The 22,904-nt window shown below is 43.3% G+C and overlaps 1 protein-coding gene across 23 annotated transcripts in view; it reads left to right on the top strand.

Moving 5' to 3' along the window:
- The window catches only part of fmn2b (formin 2b), a 205,305-nt gene that overhangs the window by 163,018 nt on the left and 19,383 nt on the right, over positions 1 to 22,904 (top strand). For 21 of the 23 annotated variants that reach the window (XM_061810173.1, XM_061810172.1, XM_061810170.1 and 18 more), the window contains 7 exons: positions 4,295 to 4,353; positions 7,640 to 8,775; positions 11,488 to 11,632; positions 14,744 to 14,831; positions 14,900 to 14,961; positions 15,253 to 15,344; positions 15,427 to 15,556. In XM_061810173.1, coding sequence (XP_061666157.1) covers positions 4,295 to 4,353; positions 7,640 to 8,775; positions 11,488 to 11,632; positions 14,744 to 14,831; positions 14,900 to 14,961; positions 15,253 to 15,344; positions 15,427 to 15,556 — 1,712 coding nt within the window. The remainder of the gene's footprint in view (positions 1 to 4,294; positions 4,354 to 7,639; positions 8,776 to 11,487; positions 11,633 to 14,743; positions 14,832 to 14,899; positions 14,962 to 15,252; positions 15,345 to 15,426; positions 15,557 to 22,904) is intronic. The other 2 variants (XM_061810165.1, XM_061810162.1) reach the window with 2 other exon arrangements.

Genomic DNA, 22,904 nt, shown 5'->3' with positions numbered 1-22,904 from the left:
TGGCCGACTGCTCCAGGCCAGGATGATAATCACATTGCTCATCCTGAATCTGAGATCCAACCTCCCGATAGACCGTCCTCTTCAGCACCTTACCAGGGCGGCTGAGGAGTGTGAACCCCCTGTATTTGGAACCTTCCCTCTGGTCAACCTTCTCAAAATGGGGGATCACCACCTCAGTCTGCCAATCCAGAGTCACTGTCCCCGATGTCCATATGATGTTCCAGAGGTGGAGACGGTGAGACACATCCCGCGTTCTCCTTGTGAACTAAAGTGAGGAGTGGGTGCCACACGGCGAATTGGAAGTGATGTAACGGCTGCGGCACAACAATGCGCTGCGGACATTCGACATCACACGTTTGATTTCTTTGACTTTTCTGGACTGCAAGAAAAATTTTACTTTGTTATTGTTTAACTAGACACTTCGAATGTTGTAATTTTTGTCTCAAGTATGCAATGTATAAATGCTTTACTGTTGAATAAACATTCTGGTACACGCATGACAGCCAGATGCATGACATAACGGAAGTGACGTCACACGCTGGAAGGGGTGTCAAAACTGGGCGACGCGGGCATTTGGTGCGACAGAGAAAACAGCACGTGTTTGCTTTGTTTGTGACTTTCTGTACTGCAATAAAAAAATCATTTTATTATTAACTACACATTTGTAGTATTGTAATTTTTGTCTCAAGTGGGCAAAGTATAAATGCTATACTGTTGATGAAACATTGTAGTACCCACATGGCAGCTCCAGCAGAAGTCTCCGACTGATGAATGGTACCAATACATTGATATAATACAGGAAGTGATTCATAATTTATAATTATATTATACATTTATAATACTGTATATATTACATTTATGTTTTATAATTAAAGATTTAACTAAATACCTCTCTGTCTCAAATATGCAAAGTACAAATACTGTTTACATATTTTAAACATTCTGGTACCTACATAGACATACACCCCCCGCTACTTAACAGTTTTTCACTTTTCGCGGGTGGTTCTGGTTCCAATTAACCACGAAAAAGAGGGATTACTGTATTTCAATTAGGACCACACCATCTTATATTCATTTAAATTTAAAAGGGGCTGGATTTCTGTTTGATTATTGATAATTGATAATAATTGAGGAGCTCATTGATGGTGTAGTGATACACAAACCTGACTTTGGTGGGGGCAGTGTGGGATCAATTCCCACTCAGTGATGGTGTTAGTGCCCTGCGACTAACTGGCAACCAGTTCAGGGTGTAGTCTGCCTTTCACCCAATATTAGCTGGGATAGCCTCTCCCACTCTCTCTGGCACTCTCGTGACCCTTGTGGACATAAACATGGATAATATTTGATATTGATATTGTCGGCTTTCCATGCCTTTTTCCACCTCCTTTTCTTCATGTGTTCAATACTTTTCCCTGTGTCATTTCACGTTGTCAGACAACTAAATTTCTCATCTTATTTTCTACTTTTTCTGTATGTATGAATTACTTGGGTTGTTTCCAACGTGGTGTGATTTGTGATTTTACAAAACAATATTATTGGTTGGTCCACATATTGGTCTGCTATTTTCACAAATTTGACCAATTAAAAGGGGGGGGGGTGGCTTGTTCACTTGATGATGTTACTGTAATGCAATGGAAGGAGGGGCATCAAGACGGTGAGGGGTGTGTGTGCTTGGATTGTTTCAGCACCCCTTCCTGCTTGACAGGCAGGGTACACACTGAACTGGTAGCAACTTGCTTCAAATGCTTCACCATCATACTGGTCCAAAAAAAAGCAGCAGGCTCAAGTCTTAATGACAACAGGCCTGTTGCCTTGACATCTGTGGTCATGAAGTTCTTTGAACGCCCTGTGTTGGACCACTTCAAGAGCGTCACAGGTCCCAATCTGGACCCACTGCAGTTTGAGTAACGAGCTAATAGGTCTGTGGATTATAGCGTCAATTTCAGCATTTCATCATTGAACATCTCAACAGCGAAGGAACCTATGCAAGGATCCTGTTCTGTGTTTAATACCATCATCCCTGAACTGCTCTCCTCCAAGCTTCTCCTGCTCAGTGTCACCACACCTGCCCCTCACGCTGTGCTACTGTCTTGTGTCAACCGTTGAGAACTTCGGGTTCTTGGGAACGAATCTCACAGTACCTGAAGTCCTCAAAACAGCCCACCGAAGGATGTACTTCTTGTGGCTTCTGAGGAAGCATGGCCTGCCACAAGAGCTGCTGAGACAGTTTGGTAAACCAGGGGTTGTGGGTTCGTATCCCACTGGGGCCTCCACTCCCTGAGAAGGGTTGCGTCAGGAACGGCATCCGGCGTAAAAAATTGTGCCAAACATATATGTGCGTTCATCTGAGATGACACGCTGTGGCGACGCCGAAAGAAACCAACCGACTTCCATCACAGTCTAGTTTGGGGCTGCCACAAAAAAGGACAAACTGCAACTGCAGCAGACAATTAAAACTGCCGAACACATCGTCGGCACCACCCTACCCACCCTTGAAGACTGCATGCCACAGAAACTAGGACCAGGGCGGGTTGGACCCTCCACATCCCAGCCACCAGCTCTTCCAGCTCCTTCCATGGGGTAGGCTCTTCCAATCCATGCAAATCAAAACTAGCAAGCATTCAAACTGTTTTTTCCCCTCTTTCAATTAAGTCATTAAATTCTTGATCAGCGAACCTACTATTTTTTGCCTTGCGTGGTGGTTGGGACATACCCTCACATCCTGCTGGTCCAATCAGTATTAGTAATATATACTGTAGACAATGGCACAATATGTCACTTTACATTGCACTGGTCTATAACGGTGAACCGCAAACGGGTAAGGGCACGCTCAACATAATGTGGGGCATTGACCCATTCTACTGTCACGAGCAGACAACATGGGGTTGGACCCAAATGAGGTTTCAGCGACAGTGACATGATGTTGAGGGGTTTTTTTTCCAGGCAGAGGTCATACAGAGGCACAATAACACGTGGCAACAGGAAAGTTCCAAAAACATCAACACGAGGTCAGATTACTTCTCGGCAAAAGAAAAAAAAAAAAGACTTGACTTAGCTGTGACGGCACAGGAACATTGGACATGACAACGAGGTGAATACGTAACAAGAAGGTTGTATAACTCATGGTGAATAATGCAGTCTCAAGCACAACGAACTGCCAATTGAGAATGAAAAACAAGGCTTATATGTATGGCCTAATTAGCGTCAATAAGGTGCAGGTGTGGAGCTCCTGCCAGAGGCTGCCGTAGGCCAGCTGCCCCCAGGGCAATGGCCTGGATAAACCCCTGACACTCTACCTGCTATAAATGCTAGAAGACTCTGCATCTTTGCACAACCGTGACTCTTGTAAGGAATTGTTTCTTATTAATTGAATGTCTATTGTTCTTCATTCTTGTTAGTTTGTTCTTCTTCTGAATACTCAATATGAATGTCATACTGAGGCGGCAACGAATGCTGAAGCATGGAGGTGGCATGTGGCATCATGCTGTGCGGCTGTTTTACTGCAGCAGGAACTGGAGCTTTTCATAAAATCGATGGCATAATGAAGAAAGACAATAACCCTTATGATACTGGCAAAATGTTTAATATTGGCTTGAGGATAACAAAGTAAGTCTCTTGGAGTTGCCTCCACAAAGCCCTGATCTGAAAATGTGTGGGCATCTTTGAAAATGTGCGCCCGAGCAAGGTAACCTATAAACCTGACTCATTTACACCAGTTCTGTCAGGAGGAATGGACCAGGATTCCAGCAGAGTACTCTCAGAAGCTTGTAGAAGGTTACCCAAAACACTTGACGCAAGTCATGCAGTTAAAAGGAAATGCTACTCAATGATAAGGAAATCTCTGAAAACTTTTGACCTCAAAGAAAATAATTCTCTTAGAAATCCTCTCTTTCATTTTTGTGGCATTTAAAAAATGAATAATTTTGGTGATCCCGATTGACCTGACACAGGAGACATTTCGTCTGATTTCACTTCAGACAGTGAGACAAAACATCAAATATGTTTTTGCACAGTGTATGTAAACATCTGGCTTTAACTGTATGTGCCTGGAGTATATATCTGTGACCAAAAAGGGTTATTTTCTTGGCAGTGTGAGAGGCAAATTCTCACACTCAAGAAGATAGCTGTGACTTTTGTAGGGATAAGTGGTATGGAAAATTGATGTATTGATTTGCATACATGATATTTTGATGCACACTAAACATTTACACTAATCTGTGTCATTTGAAGGGTTCATGTACCGATTGTACTGTAGTGAATTATGTTGGAACCCATTGTTTCTTCATTTCTTCAGAACATCATACAGGCATCATGGATTGGAGACAACAACCAAATGAGAACCAAGATATTCAAGTAAGTCACTTGAAAGCCATTGGTAGTGTAGACTTTGGTTCAGTTACTACTCAATGTGGTCTTCATACTTACTCTTTGATGACTACTGACACTACTGTCCAGGATATTTTGTATGACTTATTCCTTATTTCCTGTGGAATAAAAGGACACAATAGATACTTTTCATTGACGTCACGCTGATGACGTATTTTTTGTTTACAACGCCATTTTATGCGGCAAGATCGTGTCTACATATCATGGTTAGGACGCGATACGTGTATACTGTAATGTTTTGGTTACGATTATCGTTTGATCTCTTATCTTGTAAGTCCTTTGACAAACGAATACTGTAACCAGAGGTGATTGAGGCACTTCTGGGGGAGTGAGGAATAGAGAAAGAAGCAACATGTGAAACTCGAGAGCAAGTATTGCGTCGTTATTATTAGATTGAGCTATAATACCTCTCGTATATACCAGGTGTGTTGTAATTGTGATTGTGGCGACGTTGGCGGGGCGCGACGAGACAGGACGATAAGGAAGTAAGCTAGAGATGTTGTCGGGGGAAAAGCAAAATAAATATCACCGACGTTAAAAAGTACAGTTGGACTCACGTCTACGTTATTCATTAACACGACAGTAAGATCATAACATGGTGTCCAAGTGCTGGTAGTATAACTACGGGCTTGGGGGGGAGAAAAAAAGATGACTCAGGGGGGAAAAAAAACCAAACTTATGGAAAAAAAAACGAGACAACGAGGAGACTTTCGGTGTTCCAACTCATCCAATCTACCAGATGCGTGGCGGAGATTCAAGCAACACGCCGAACTCATGTTCACGGGACCGCTTAAAAACAGACCTCAAGAGGAAAAGTGCAGTTTCCTTCTGCTATGGATCGGCGATAAAGGATGGGATATAAGGAATGGACTGTTTTGACTGACGTCACACACCTTTCGACTTAGAATGCGGGCGCAATCTTGGTTTGGTGAATTCACGTAAACACACGTAACTAAGCAGGAATCATTTCAGAAAGGCGTATGAATGGGGGCGCGCTGCGATGTTATCGGTTGCTCAAATGGGCTTTGTAATGTTTCTTTCTTTCAACTGCCAGCTGTGATCAAGAACCAGTGCAAGAAAACGGAGCAGTTAGCAACCAAAGGGCGACAACTGTGGCTGTCCCATATTGTCCCATAGTGAAAATAATAATCTACACCTCTTTCGTTGGTATAATCAACATAATTTAACACAACACATGCTGACTTTAATCACGTGGTACATATTTCAATTGCATTGTGCGGTACACTAACCTTAGGACTGTGCTTACAGAAGATAACGCCGCATCACGAACCCAGCCATTGATGAATTGGTTGTAGGCCTCTAGACCTTTGTAAATCTTTAGTTGGTCCACAGTACAGGCGCTTGTTGAGAAGAGGAAATCGTGGACGATGTTACCGACACCCACAGTTGTGTGCTCCATTTGTGTTTCTCCAAGGCATATGGGTCGATATTGTCGATCAAAGCACACTTAACAGTAATGCAATTTTAACAGTTGTACGAACATTTGTGTAACTCTGGTCTATATGGAAAAGCATTCCAGTGAACGGGGCGTCATTATAGTGAACCCATCCAACATGGCCAGGTGCCCCAGATGTAGTCACATGGTAAAACTATAACTATAGCAACTAACTATACGTGGACACTGACCGGAGACAAAGATAAGTTGCTAAAAACTTATTACAAAAAATTCTCTGATTACCTCACTCCAAAAGCTAACCCCATACACGTATTTGCTAGATATAAGTTTCACGAGAAGGCACAAGGTAACCGTGAGTCATTTGAGCACTTTGTGACAGAACTCAAGCTGTTGGTTAAAGACTGTAACTACACAAACAGCGACGAGATGGTCAGAGACCGTATACTTTTCGATACCAATTCACCGAGTGTGCACGAAAAGTTACTCAGCCAGGCGCTCACGCTCGAAAAATGCTATTGGCATAGCCTGCTCCCATGAGTTAGCAAAAGTGCAGCTAAAGGCTGTGGCAAGCGACAACCACGAGGTTCGCGTTATCCACCGCAAACCTGGAAAGCAAAGTTTCACTGCGGGTGCTAGTAGGCATATTGACAGCCCAAAGACCTCCGTAAAGATATGTAAAAAGTGTAGAGGATACCACAGTAAATTACCGGAATGCCCAGCATAAGGTAAACAATGCCTGAAGTGTCAGACCCCATTTTCTGTCTGTTCCTACAATCATAAACCAATACACAAACCATACACAATGAAATACCATGATAAAAAGGCTGTAAAACACTTATAAGTAAGCCAATATTCACAAAAAGATCACTAAAAACGTGTGTTGTATTGTAGTTTTGCCATTCAGTGGGCGTCGTAAACAAAAGTCATGTGACTCATGGCGTCACGTGAAAGGTATCTATTGCAGATGGAACATTCAGCTTGTCACACAGAAGTGCTCCTTAAGCATAAACGCCTCTTTATACTCCCGTGTTTGCGCTGCCAACAACGCCCACATTGAATCAGGTAACCAATTGCGGCCCAATGCAGCCCCTCTGCCTCACAGGGAAAAATATTGCTGTGTGTGTTTCTTTCGGCTTGTCCCTTTCGGGTTCGCCACAGCATGTCATCTCAGATGGACGCATATATATGTTTGGCACAATTTTTACAGTGGATGCCCTTCCTGACACAACCCTTCTCAGGGAGAAGAGGTCCCAGTGGGATACGAACCCACAACCCCTGGTTTACCAAACCAGTGCTCTAACCTCTGAGCTACGGGGCCTCAGGGAAAAATATTGTTGTTGGGCGTTTAATGCAACAGAGATCATCTTGTGATTGGTCCGTTTTGGTCACATGCTGTGATGACGTACTCAGCGTTCCTCTGTTCCACATGCTGCCTACGCTGCCACTTTTTTGATCGATTTTGCAGCATAATTAAATGTATCATCTGGTCACATAGGTCCATTTGTTCTAGCAGACACGGTTCCGCGGTTGCCATTGTTATTGCTTTTTTCCTTGTGAGGAAAGTAAAATATGCTCCTGGAAATGGCCAAATAATGCAGCACACACTCCACTCTGTGGTTTCCTAGATAATACCAACCATAGCAACACCACCAACTTGCAGAAGAACTGTAATATATTTTCAAAACTGCACATATGGAGTTGCATTCAAGTATAAAGGAAAATTGTGCACGTTATAGCTGCAGTGACAGCAGCGCAGTCGGAGTATAAAGAAATCTTAAGGGAGCGCATCAATGGCTGATTTATTTTTTGATTAGAATTTTTTATCTCTGTTTGTAGGACGAGGTTTTTCTGAAAACAGTGAAACTGAAGGAAAAGCACATTGATGTTATCCTACAACTGGAGCAAACCATTGAAGATCTCAGGACAAAGATTGCTGAGCTAGAGCGACAACCTCATCTGCTGGAGAGAGACATGAAAACAGACGAGGACGATGAAGGAGAGAAAGGCCTTTTGAGACCAGTGTGTGATGCTCACTTTCAAACTGAAGCAGATCACTTTCTGGGCTCCCTGGAGGCCAAGTCTGTGCAAACGTCACCAATGAATGATACCTTTAAGTTTAATGTGCCTTACAGTGAGCCAGTTGGAATCAATGATTTCCAGCAACCCTCATTTTGCCATTGTTTGTGTCAACAGCAACCCCTGCCTGCACTTCCAGGAGGACTTTTACTGCCACCTCTTCAATCTTTACCAGTCAGTTCAAAACCACCACAACCACCACCTCCTCCTCCTCCTCTCCCTGCTGGACTTGCTCCACTCCCACCCCCTCCAACTTTTCAGGATGGACCAGCTCCACCACCACCTGCTCCTCTACCTGGTGGTGTTGCTCCACTCCCTCCTCCTCCACCTCTCCCTGGAAGACCTGCTCCGCCACCCCCTCCTCCTCTGCCTGGTGGACTTGCTCCACCACCACCTCCTCCTCTGCCTGTTGGACCTGCTCCACCCCCACCTCCTCCTCTACCTGGTGGTGTGGCTCCACCCCTACCTCCTCCTCTACCTGGTGGTGTTGCTCTACTCCCACCTCATCCGCCTCTTCCTGGAGGACCTACTTCACTTCACTCTCCTCTCCCTGGTGAACAACTTCCAACACCTTCTCCTCTTCTCCATGGTGGACCAGCTCCCGTACCTCCTCCTCTCCCTGGAAGTGTTGCTCCCTTGCATTCTTCTCCAGTCCATGGTGGGACCAGTGCACCTCCGGCCCATCGTTGTGGGCCTCCCCGAGCCCCTCCGCCTCCTGGAGTGATCTGTGTTGCTGCAGCTCCCCCAGCAGCTCTCGCCTCCTTGCCTCATCCTCTGCCTCTGGGCCTATACAGTATGGGCCTCGAACAGGAAATACCACCCAAGAAAGCAGTGGTGGAACCTCCCAGACCAATGAAGCCACTATACTGGACCAGAATCCAGTTGCACACTAAAAAGTAAATGGCTATAGTCCCTGTGGTAATTGTACAAACTGAAAACAAGACACAGTGGAACAGCTCACACGGTTTATTCTCTGATCCTGGCTCACTTCCAAGTTGTTCTAATTTTCAAAATTTAATCAAAACATAATATTATCTAGCCAATTTCGGAGCCGCCTAACCTCACTAGTGCTAGAGCGTATGCCTGCAGCCAGGAGCCAGGGTACACCCTGAACTAGTTGCCAGCTAATTGAAAGATACATAGAGACAAACAACAGTCGCACCTAAGGGAAATTTAGAGCCTACAATTATGTATGCATGTTTTTGGGATGTGAGAGGAAACTGGAGTACCCAGAGAAAACCCACACAAGCATGGGGAGAACATGCAAACTTCATACAGGCAGGGCCAGGATTTGGACCCTTTTTATCAGAAATATGAGGCCAACACTGAAACCAGTTGCACAACCGTACCATCACATATAATGCTATCTATCCATCCATCAATTTTCTGAGCCTTATCCTCCAAGGGTTGCGGGAGCCAATCACAGCTGTCATCGGGCAGGAGGCAAGGCACAACCTGAACTAGTTGCCAGCCAATTGCAGGGCACATAGAGACAGACAACAATCCCACTCAATCACACCATCAACGTCAATTTAGAGTCTCCAATTACCGCATGTTTTTGGGATGTGGGAGGAAATTAGAGTTTTCGGAGAAAACCCACTCAAGAGAACATGACAACTCAACACAGGCAGGGATGGGATTTGATTCCCAGTCCTCAGAACTGTGAGGCTAACACTTTACAACTTCACCATGATTTTTTAAGTAACATCTTAAACCTGTTATGTGGCAGGTCACCAATGAACCTTTTTGGTGTCCGAAAAAAACACGTCACAAAAGGATTATTTCTTTCAAAACATATGAGTTCACCACTACCCTCTATCATGAAACACAAAAGTAAAGTGGTGTTTTATGCTGTGCTGTGAAAATGTATTTGCCCCCTCCTGATTTCTTTTTGTTTTTTGGATATCCATCACACACAAAGGTTTCAAATCATCAAACTTTTTTGGCCGGCCTCTTTCTTATGGTAGCATCATGAACACGAAAGGAATAGTTTTGTAGTAAGTGAATGTCTATTGTTCTTTTTTCTCGTTAGTTTGTTCTTCTTCTCAGTACTCAACATGAATGTTGTGCCAGGGAAGCACCTACTGCCGGAGACAAATTCCTTGTGTGTTTTTACATACTTGGCCATTAAATCCTTTTCTGATTCTGATTAACCTTAACTGAGGCCAGCAAGGCCTGCAGGTCTTTAGATGTTGTTTGAGGTTCTTACGTGACCTGCCTTTTACTCCTGGCGTCGTTTTAGTTGGTTAACCACTCCTGGGAAGGTTTGCCACTGTTCCCAGTTTTATCCATTTTGGATAATGGCTCTGACAGTGGCTCCCTGGACCCCAAAAGCCTTGGAAATATCTTTATAACCTTTTCCAGATTCACCTTTCCCAATTTTGTGGTTAATAATATTGACTTTATCACGCTCAGAAAGGTTTGGATTTTTTTTTTTTTTTTTGCCGAAAATGAATTGGAAAACTGCATTTTGTATTTCCTTTGGTTGCCTGTGAGTGATATGAAAATTGGTTTGATGATTTGAAACCTCTGTGTGAGACAGATATGGAAAAAAAAAAACAAATCATGATGGGGCAAAGAGCCTATGTTTCTGTCAATAAGTAGTATACAAAAACACAGCACTTTCAGCTTTGCGATTACTTTGTAGGAATTCTACTATTTTATGTTGCGGGTCAAACTGATTAATTTGCAGTCAAGTAAAAATAATTTTCAAAATGGCAGAAAAAAATAATAGGGTAAAACTTTTTGTGGTGCAATACATATACAGATGTACATTTTCAGACAGATTTTTTTATATGCCATACATTTATTATATATATATATATATATATTATTTAATATATACACATATATTATTTATTTTATATTGACAACATAAGGATCTATAAAAGACACTGAATAGTTTGGTGAACTGAAGAATAAGCTTTAAAAAACAATTTGGAAGTGTATGTTATGTGTATTGACTTCAGTGGATTCTCTATGTTATAGTGAGGTTGTCATGGCCTCATTGCATTTTCCTCAATTACACACTACATTGGCGGCATTACAAACCACAACAAAAATGAACAAGGCCAAAACTCTGAAGTCCAATGTCTCAAAGGAGTAAAAGATTAAAAAATTATTTTGGGTTGGGAAGTATCTGTTTAGCAGGGCGGCACCGACTGCCGGAGACAAATTCCTCGTGTGTTTACGTACTTGGCCATTAAAGCCGATTCTGATTCTGACTCACCTGAACTGAGGCCACCAAGTGCTGCAGATCTGCAGGTCTTCAGATGTTGTTTGATGTTCTTTTGTGACCTCCTTGTTACTCTTGGGGTCGTTTTGTTTGGCTTTTCAAACAAAACTTTAGTTTTAATCCTTGTTTGGCTTTTCAAACCAAACTGAAGTTTTAATCCTCCAGATGCTCAGCAAGTCCAGATATAATAACATTAAAACAAAAACTTAATTTTTTAGGGGTACATTTGACCCAAAAATATTTTTGAATCTTGTACTCCTTTCAGACATTGGAATTAATGTTTCCACTATAATGACATCGGTGTGACTCATCACATAACAAGGATGTAGTTTAAAAGCAACAGAGCATATTCATCTTTTTTCATATTTATCAGGGAGATATCCTCTGCATCTGTGTGGGAGACAGTAGAGGAGCCTGATGTGGACTTTGAGGAGTTTGTGGAGTTGTTTTCCAAAACAGCCATGAAGGAGAAAAAACAGCCACTCTCGGACACAATCACCAAGTCCAAGGCCAAACAGGTATACATTTATCCTATGGCGTCTTCCTGTTCCTCCTCCTCTGGGGGGAAAAAGTGTTCACTACTGCCATTTCAATCATTTTTGCAAAATCCACCACCATCCATCCCCCAAAGTTCCTTTCCTGGATCCCATACTTCCCCATCAGTTCTTTTTGGCCCTGTTTCCTTCACCAACACGTCCATTACAATCTGCACCAATTCTCTCCGTCTGAGATGCTCAGAACTAATTCATCTCTTTCCTTCCAGAATTTGTCTGTCAAATCTTGGTGACATCCTACCTTGGGGAATAGCCACCAATTACATTATACATCACACCATCAATTTCACGTTTAAGCCCCATTAATCAAACAGATATGCTTTTCACCTCCAAGACATTCTTATCCAGCTCTTCCTTTAAAATAACCCTTACTCCATTTCCCTTCCCATCTACTCCATGGTAAACTCATTTAAACCATGTCCCTGAACCTCTTGCCTTACTATCTTTCCACCTGCTCTATTGGATGCACAATATATCAACCTTTTTCCTAATCATCACGTGAACTGACTCCTGTGCAGTTCCTGTCATAGTCCCAACATTCAAAGTCCCTACACTCAGTTGTAGGCTCTTTGCAATGCCCTTCTTCGTCTGCCAAAGTATCCACTTTCCTACTCTTTTTTTTTTCCCCTTTGACCCGCAGTAGCTGAATTTTCACCGATGCCCAGCTGGTTAATGGTGCTCGGGCGGACGTTGTGAACTCGGGCCACGACCGATACGTTACGGGACTTTTTTTAGATGAATGCTCATATTTGTTTGGACAACGTTTGAAGCTGGATCGCCTTCCTGACGCAACCCTCTGCATTTATCCGGGTTTGGGACCGGGCTACAGATTGCACTGGCTTGTGCAGTGTAGATATCAATAAATATGCTATAATACAGTATTCCTTTCTTGGTTGGGTTTTGTGTCTGTTGATCTTAAGTAAGCCTCTGTCATCTAGAGCCTGTGTTTCACAAAATGTAGTAAGTAACCTTTAGATTGCGAGACTAATTAAAGGTTTGTTGTTGCTTTCTTCTATAATTTATACATGTAAAATGGGAAGTATCTATGACTTTGATTTTCCCTTAAAGCGTAAATTGGACCAACCCAGAAGTGCACACAGGTGTTTACCTTCCTTCATATCTTTTTCCAGAATAATTAAATAGTTATTTCAACCAATATACGCTACACCTGTTTTTGTCAATCGCAGCATCACTGCTGGTGATGGTGCTCAAATGTTGCATTTACTCTGTGAAAAAAAAAAAAAAAAAAATCACAAAGTAATTGAGGGCACAGAAGCAAACCAGCAAATGATGCACTTTCTGTGGCTTCTGTGGGAGCGCGGCCTGTCACAAGAGCTGCTGAAACAGTTCTACATAGTGGTCATCGAATCAGTACTGCGTACCTCCATCACAGTCTGGTTTGAGGCTGCCAGAAAAAATGACAAACTCCGACTGCAACTGACAACAACAATCAAAACCGCTGAGCAAATTGTCTGCATCACCCTACCCACTCTTGAAGACTTGCACGCCACTCGAACTAGGACCAAAGTGGGAAGGATCCTTTCGGACCCTCCACATTCTGGCCACCAGCTCTTCCAGCTATCTTCAGCTGGGTAGGCGGTACCACTCCATGCAAATCAAAACTAGCAGGCATTGAAACAGTTTTTCCCTTTGGCATTTACGTCATTAAATTCTTGATCAGCGAACCTACTATTTTTCTGCCTTTTGCCTTTTCAGGACACTCACTCACATCCTGCTGCTCCAGTCAGTATTAGTAATATATTTTGTAGACTATCGCACAATTCATCACTTTGAACTGCATCCTTTACACAATTGTCATTGCACTAGTCTATTACGGTGAACCGTGAACGGGTAAGGGAACGCTGGATAAGCTCAACATAATGTGGGGTATTGATGCACTCTGAACTGCTCTAAATGCTCGAAGACTGCATCTTACACAACTGTGACTCTTTTGAGGAATACTTCCTATTCATTGAATGTATATTGTTCTTTGTACTTGTTCGTTTGTTCTTCTCTGTACTCAACATAAATGTCGTACCAGGGTGGCAGCGACTGCCAGAGACAAATTCCTTGTGTGTTGTTACATACTTGGCCAATAAATCTGATTCTGATTCTGTTTCTATGTTGTTGATGGATAAAGAAAGGTGGACTGCTTCCTGATGTCAGGATTTTCTCAATTGTGTGTTTTAATGGAATGAAATGAAAAGAGGTCCACTGACATTGTCAGGGGCGTGGCCAAGCCTCTGCCCTGGGTGCTGCCGCCTCTGTCTGCAGTCCCACAGCTGCGCCGCATTGGTTGCTAATTTGACCAGGCATTTAAGCCTTGAGTGTGTCATCTATATTTGCCAGTTCGTTGTGTTACAAGCGTTTTGGTAGTGCTTCCCTGCATTACAGCGATACTGTGCCATCATAGTTATGTTGTTTTTTGTTCATGTTCCCAACTTTTGCCTTGAAGTTATCGGACCTTGCATTTCATGTTTTTGGAGCTTGCCTGGAGCCCCGCGTTTTTGTGCCTCTGCCTTCTCGGACAGCTGAGCTGTGTATGACCTCAGTTTGTAATAAAACCACTCTCAACTTGATGTCTTTGCCTGGGATTCCTGCATTTGGGTCCAATCCCTTGCTGCGTACCGCTGACAGACATTTAAGGATTTCCAGACATAATAGGAAATAATTTTTCATTTTATTTATTGATTTAATTATTTTGGTGCATGGGCAAAACAGATATTAATATGCATACAAAATACTAATTTGAGCGTTAAACTATCACAAAATGACTTCTGGGTAAAAAAAAAAAAAAAAAACAAATGGCGCCCTTCTTTACTGGATACCTCAATGCCATGTGTCCATTGCCAGCCCAAAAGAATTTTCACTCTTTGCAAAATAAACAAACCAACAAAAAAAAAAAATAATCATGACTCTTTTAACATCAAGTAATAGCATATTTTGAATTCTAAAGTTCAAAATAACACATCACAATACTAAATGTTAATGCATCAAAGCCAGAGATTATTATATTTCAATTCTGAAAAACCAACGCCTGTCTTATAAAAACCACATAGCTTCTGCTTCTCCTAGGTTGTCAAGCTCCTGAGCAACAAACGATCTCAAGCTGTAGGAATCCTTATGTCTTCGCTCCACCTTGATATGAAAGACATTCAGCATGGTGAGTTTTATTTGATTTGGATGGGTTGCAGTTGTGTTTCAATTCTATTTGCTTGCATTTTCCTGCAGCCATCTTAAAGTTGGACAATACAATAGTTGACCTTGAGACCCTCCAGGCGCTTTTTGAAAATGTGAGTTACATATATCTATCCATCTATCCATCTATCTGTTTACCCACTTACCTATCTATTTCTTTCCCAGTTTTATATTCTCTATTGATAATTAGACAAGCTGACGTTTGTTAAGAGGCAGTGACCTTAATAGTCAGCCGGGAGAGACTCCTGTTCATCTCTGACTTTAAAAACAACCAGGAATATTGAAAATGGGTAGATGGGTGGATAAAATGAGCACTTATGGAAAAAAAGTACATTTTTATTAACTATGTAAGTCTGGGGATTGAGTCACTGATGTGTATTCTGCAGAAGGCCTTGCCAGAGGAATTGGACAAGATTCAAAAACACATTAAATCCACTAAAGAGAAGGACAAAGCTAAACCTCTGGATAAACCTGAACAGTGAGTTAATGCCATTGTACTGACAATGTAGTGCTAAAATTTAACATGTGTCTTGTTGCTGTTTTTTTTTTTTTCATGACAGGTTTCTCTACCAGCTCTCTCAGATCCCCAGCTTTTCTGGTCGAGTCTTTTGCATCCTCTTCCAGTCTAGCTTTTCTGAGTGCATCTCATCCTTAATGAGGAAACTGGATACATTGCTGAGTGTATGCAAGGTGAATTAATCTGTCTCTCTCCACCAATACATCACAAAAGCTACACTACTTAAGTGTTAAGAAATCATCAAATATTGTGGAAAATTGTACCTCCCCACACAACAAAACATCTTGTGCATTTTCAAATTTTTGAAAATGTTTCTTTTAGCCTTCTTCTTTTCCTTCCGGCTTATCCTGTGAGGGGTCGCCACAGTGTGTCATCTTTTTCCACATAAGCCTTTCTCCTGCATCTTCCTCTCGAACACCAACTGCTCTCAGGTCTTCCCTCACCACATCCATCAACCTTCTCTTTGGTCTTCCTCTTGCTCTTTTGTCTGAGAGCTCCATCCTCAGCACCCTTCTACCAAAATACTCACTCTAATGAGCCAATTTCTTATCCTATCCAACCTGCTCACTCCAGAGAGAACCTCAACATCTTCATTTCTGCCACCTTCAGCTCTGCTTCTTGTCTCTTCAATGCCACTGTCTTTAATCCGTACATCATGGCTGGCCTCACCACTGTTTTATAAACTTTTCCCTCCATCCTAGCATAGTCTTTTCTGTCACATAACACACCAGTCACCTTCCCCTAGCTGTTCCAACCTGCTTGGACCAGTTTCTACACTTCCTTACCACACACACTATTGCTCTGTATTGTTAACCCCAAGTATTTGAAGTCGTCCACCCTTGCTATCCCTTCTCCCTGGAGCTTCACTCTAACTCCTCCTCCGCCCCTCTCATTCACGCACATATATTCTGTTTTACTCATCTTCCTTCCTCTCCTTTCCAGTGCGTACCTCCATCTTTCTAATTGTTACTCCGCCTGCTCCTTGCTTTCACTGCACATCACAATATCATCTGCGAGCATCATGGTCCAAGGGGATTCCAGGCTAACCACGTCCGTCAGCCTATCCATTACTATCGCAAACAGGAAGGGGCTCAGTGCGGAACCCTGATGCGTCTCACTTCCACCTTAAATTCTTTTGACACACCGACGGCACATCCCACCGCTGTTCTGCTGCCCTCATACATGTCCTGTACTATTCTAACATATTTCTCCACCACACAAGACTTGTGCATGCAGTATCATACTCCTACTCTTCCCATCTACTTAGCACACCACTTGCACCAGTCAACATATTTCCATCGCTATCCTTCATCACTTTTACTTGCTGCACATCCTTCCCATCTCTATCCGTCTGTCTGGCCAACCTGTAGAGATCCTTTTCTCTTTCTTTCGTATCCAACCTGGAGTACATGTCGACATATGCCTCTTGTTTAGCCTTCGCCACTTCTACTTTTGCGCTCTGGCGCATTTCAATGTATTCCTTACATCTCTCCTCAGTCATCTCCTTGTCCCACTTCTTCTTCGCTAATCTCTTTTCTTGGATGACTTCCTGTATTTTGGGATTCCACCACCGTCTCCTTCTCCCCTTTCCTACCAGAAGACACCCCAAGTTCTCTCCTGCCTGCTTCTCTGAATACCTCATCAGTAGTATTCCAGTCTTCTGGGAGCTCTTCCTGACCATCTAGAGCCTGTCTCACCTCTTTTTGAAAGGCCACACAACATTCTTCCGTTCCCAACTTTACCACCTGATTCTCTGCTCTACCTTTGTCTTCTTAATCGTCCGACCTGCTCCTAGAGTCATCCTACACACCACCCTCCTATGTTGTCGAGCCACACTCTCCCCCACCGCTACACAGTTATACACTGGTAGCTGTTTTAAAAGAATAATAATAATTGTAATTACCCCCTTTGTGTTCTTCTCTCCAGAGTGCTCCTTCCCTGTCTCCCGCCTCACTCTCCATCCAGCCATGTTGCCATGCTATTAATTGTTCCCATGCTACTGTGTTTAAACTTTCTTTGTTCTTTCGGACCACTATCACCCCTCGGATGCCTACCTCCTGAGCAATACTTAATTAACCACTTATTAACTGCCTCAACCTCATCCTGTTTTTGGGTCCAGTCCTACATCTTATAATTACTAGTCATGACAGAATACTCTGGCCAACATGGATTCAACAACCCTGGAGATATTGGGAAAAGCACTTGCTCTCCAAGGCTTCATTGACAGACAAGACCAGGATCTCTGTGAAATAATTTACTCTTTACAACCCTCTCCTAGCAAGTATTGTTCATATCCTCCCATATGCAATCAGACAGCCCACCTGTGAGTATTCCTTCCAAGCCTGCGGCCTCCAACCAATGCCTCATCTCCGAAAAAGAGCATCACGTCCCTCCTCCCAAATCCTGCTCGGGGACCTGGGTTCATGTGACCAATTTATTTTAAATTGCACACTTATTTTTGATCGACAACCCTTGATTCTTCCCCTGTACATGCTTCTTTCGAAACCTTTTAGTCTGAACTTAAAAAAAAAGTGTTTGACCACCCTCTTCAATATCTCTCGCCCTGAGAAATCTATGGAAAACTATAACCCTGAGTCCCTTCCTTCTGGACTTATCCAGTTCGCTTCTTCCTCCATGGGAGCTGGATTCTTTTTGGGTGAAAATATAGATACCACTCTCCGCCCCTGCATCAACTTCCAAGGATCAACATTAGTAAAATAATAAAAATAAATCTCCCGTGTCCCTTATTACCTTTAATTTCAACCCCTCTTCAACGGCCAGATATTCACCAAATTGGATCTACGCAAGAAATACCGTCTCATCCATATTAGAGAAGGGCACAAATGGAAAACTGCTTTCAATACCCCTCTTGGACATTGAATACCTTGTCATGCCCTTTGGGTTAACCAACACTCTAACAGTTTTGGATACCTTCATCAACAATGTCCTCTGTGACATGCTCAACTGGTTTGCTTTTGTTTGGATGAAATTCTCATCTTCTCCCGCTCCCCTGAAGAACATCACCAATATCTCCCCCGAATCCTCTGTCTTCTTGAGAACTAGAAAAGTGTTCACTTGCTGCAGGCCTCAATTTCTAGGTTAATGATTAATTGCTGAAAACAATAGTTTATCACTTTGAGTATGACATATCTTGCCTTTGTAGTGTCTTGGGATATGCAGTTAAACTGGGAAAACATCTCAGTGCTAATGACTCCACATCAGTTTGACACGGATTACAATCACTCACTAATTAGAAGCGACATTCTTCCCCGGTGGAAAACAAGCGGGGGTTCGCCGACAACCTAAATAGCTTTTACTTCAGATTTGAATTGGACAATTCCACACCACACACCCACCAAGCCGCACCACCTTCCACAAAAGCGACGTTAGACAGATCTTCAAATAACAAAAGTTCAACAAAGCATCATGCCCAGACCTTGTGTCCCCATCCGGCCTCAAAGTCTGTGCAGACCAACTTGCTCCTGTCTTCACAAAGATCTTCAACAGGTCTCTACAACTGTGTGAAGTACCAACCTGCTTCAAACATTCCACCATTATACCGGTCCCAAAAAAAGCAGCAGTCTCAGGTCTTAATACCTAATGGCCTAATGCCTTGAAATCTGTGGTCATGAAGTCCTTTGAATACCTTGCGCTGAACCACCTCAAGATTGTCACAGGTCCCCAGCTGGACCCACTGCAGTTTGCCTATCCAGCTAACAGGTCTGCGGATGATGCCATCAACATGGGTCTGCACTTCATCCTTGAACATATTGACAGCAAGGGTACTTATGCGAGGATCCTGTTCGTGGACTTCAGGTCTGCATTTAACACCATCATCCCTGAACTCCACTACTCCAAACTTCTCCAGCTCAGCGTCTCACCTGCCATCTCAAGGTGGATCTACAACTTCCTAACAGCCAGAAAACAGTAGATGAGGCTGGGGGACACCACCTCATCCACACGCACTATCAGCACCGAGTCACCCCAGGGTTGTGTCCTCTTCTCGCTCTACACGAATGAATGCACCTCGTAGCGTCCCACTGTCAAACTCCTGAAGTTCGCAGATGACACCATGGTCATCGGCCTCATCAAAGACAGGGACGAGTCTACGTATCAACAGGAAGTGCCGAGACTGGAGCATTGGTGAGGTCAACACGACCTGCCATTGAACACGAAAGACTGCAGAGATGATTGGGGACTTCAGGAGGCATCCTTCACCACAGCTGCCCCTGTCACTGTCCAACTGTCTTGTGTCAACCATTGAGACCTTCATGTTCTTGGGAATTACAATCTCAGAGGACTTGAAGTGTGAGACAAACATCAACTCCATCCTCAAAAAAGCCCAGCAAAAGATGTAGTTCTTGCTTCTTCTGAGGAAACACAGCCTGTCACAAAAGCTGCTGAGACAGTTCTGCACAGCGCTCATCCAATCAGTACTGTGTACCTCATTACAGTCTGGTTTGGGGCCACCACAAAAAAGGACAAACTCCAACTGTAACGGACAATCAAAACCGCTGAATGGATTGTCGACATCACGCTACCTACTATTGAGGACTTGGCAACGCGACCGAGCTCCAGAGCAGGCAGGGTCCTTTCGGATCTCTTCCAGCTCCTTCTGTCGGGAAAGCACTACAGGTCAATGAAAGTCAAAACAAGCAGACATTTGAAGAGTTTTTTTCCCTCTAGCAATTAAGTCATTAAAGTCTTAATCAGTGAACCTACTATATTTCTGCTTTTTGCCATGTTAGGACACTAACTCACACCCTGCTGCTCCAATCAGTATTAGCAGTAGTAAAGTATTTTGTTGCATTATTTATACATACACTTATACACTTTAAACTGCTCCCTTTGCATAATTATCATTGCACTGGTCTATAACGGGAACCGCGAACTGGGAAAGGCACTCTGGACAAGCTTAACACAATGTGGGACGTTGACACACAGTGACGAAAATAAGTATTTGAACACCGTGCTATATTGCAAGTTCTCCCACTTAGAAATCATGGAAGGGTATGAAATTTTCATCGTAGGTGTATGTTCGCTGTGAGAGAGATAATCTAAAAAGAAAAATGCAGACATCACAAAGTATGATTTTTTTCACAATTTATTTGTGATACAGCTGTAAGGTATTTGAACAACTGTCTATCAGGTAGAATTCTGACCCTCAAAGTTAGTCCACCTTTAAAAGTCCACCTCCACTCCATGTATTATCCTGAGTCAGATTCACCTGTGTGAGGTTGTTAGCTGCATAAATACACCTGTCCACCCCATACAATCAGGAAGACTCAAACTTGTAACATGGCCAAGACCAAAGAGCTGTCCAAAGACACCACAGACAAAATTGTACAACTTCACATGGCTTGAAAGGGCTACGGAGAAATTGCCAAACAGCTTGGTGAAAAAAGGTCCACTGTTGGCGCAATCATTAGAAAATGGAAGAAGCTAAACATGACCGTCAATCTCAATCAGAGTGGAGCCCCATGCAAGATATCACCTTGTGGGGTCTCAATGATCCTTGGACAGGTAAATAATCAGCCCAGGACTACACAAAAGGACTTGGTCAATGACCTGAAAACAGCTGGGACCACCGTTTCCAAGGTGACTTTTGGTTATACACTAAGACATCATGGTTTGAAATCATGCATGGCATGGAAGTTTCCCCTGCTTAAACCAGCATGTCAAGGCCCGTCTTAAGTTTGCCAATGACCATTTGGATGATACAGAGACGTCATGGGAGAAGGTTTTGTGGTCAGATGAGATCAAAATGGAACTTTTTGGTCATAATTCCACTAACTGTGTTTGGAGGAAGACGAATGATGAGTTCCATCCCAAGAACAACATCCCGACTGTGAAGCATGTGGTGGAAGCATCATGCTTTGGGGGTGATTTTCTGCACATGGGACAGGATGACTGCATTGTATTAAGGAGAGGATGACCGCGGCCATGTATTGTGAGATTTTGGGGAACAACCTCTTTCCCTCAGTCAGAGCATTGAAGATGGGTCATGGCTGGGTCTTTCAACAGGACAATGACCCAAGGCACACAGCCAGAAAAACCAAGGAGTAGCTTTGTAAGAAGCATATCAAGGTTCTGGCGTGGCCTAGCCAGTCTCCAGACCTAAACCCAATAGAAAATCTTTGGAGGGAGCTGAAACTCCATGTTTCTCAGTGACAGCCTAGAAACTGTCTGATCTAGAGAAGATCTGTGTGGAGGAGTGGGCCAAAATCCCTCCTGCAGTGTGTGCAAACCTGGTGAACAACTACAGGAAACATTTGACCTCTGTAATTGCAAAGAAAGGCTACTATACCTAATATTAACATGGTTTTTTTCAGGTGTTCAAATACTTATCTGTAGCTGTATCCCACAAATACATTTTTAAAAAATATTACACTGTGATTTCTGAAATATTCGTTTTAGATCCTTTGTCTCACAGTGGACATGCACCTACGATGAAAATTTCAGACCCCTCCATACTTTCCAAGTGGGAGAACTAGCAATATAGCATGGTGTTCAAATACTTATTTTGTTCACTGTAGGGAACAAGAGCATGCAGAGGTGGTTCCCGCTATGAGGGATCACTTGAAAAGGGCTCAGTCCATATGGAACGACATCCGGGCAGCCTTAGTTCAATCCGCAGAGAAAAATAAATTGCATTCCCCTGCATCTAAGCATGAGGAGGGTCACATTGTTTGGCTTTCACCCTGTGACCTCCAACTCCCAAGGGAGTGCCATGCACACCACATTTTATCAGGCCATTTCCCATAACTAAGATAATTAATGCAACGTTTGTCCAACTCCACCTCTCACAGTTTCTAAAAATTCATCCAACTCTCCATGTCACTACTCAAACCTGCTTCCACCTGCACCCTCAGCCCCCTGGTCGTACCCTCTGGATATCCCCTCTTCGTCTTATTGGTAAACATCTGGCCTTCACGGTCTCATGGATCATGTGACCGTGGACTGTGAGTGCTATAGTCCAGAGGAGCATTCCTGGATTTCCTGAAAGATTATCCTAAATGACTCCCTGCTTTTTTTTATGCGACTCACCCAGGGAAGACTTGCAGGATGCCATGAGGCACCCCTTCAGAGGGGGGTACAGTCATGAGCCACTCTGCAGTACCATGGTTGGAGCCTGGGGGGCCCCTTGCACTGTCATGCCGTTTCTCTCTCCTCTGCCCTCTATTTCTTTCCAGCATATTCATCGGCTGCGCACCTGTCACAAAATCAGCACACATTACCACCTGCATAAAAGCCTGCCAGATCCCAGAAACGCTTGCCAGAGTATTACAGCTGCTCCAATGATACAATGGCTCCCAAGATAAACTACAATATTTGGCATGTCCTGACTGACCTCTGTGTCTCTCCTTGCTGTTAGTGTTTCCTCTGTGTTTATCTCTACCTACATGCCTACTGTAATGTCATGAAGCCAGCCGTCTGCCATGGATTCCCTGTCTCCACTACCTGTCAATGCGCCTCAAGGATCATCTACCGTTCCCATTTTCAATACACTGTTCATCACAA

Source organism: Syngnathoides biaculeatus, chromosome 22 (assembly GCF_019802595.1).
Source record: "Syngnathoides biaculeatus isolate LvHL_M chromosome 22, ASM1980259v1, whole genome shotgun sequence".
NCBI lineage: Eukaryota > Metazoa > Chordata > Actinopteri > Syngnathiformes > Syngnathidae > Syngnathoides > Syngnathoides biaculeatus.
This window is presented reverse-complemented; position numbering and strand designations above follow the sequence as displayed.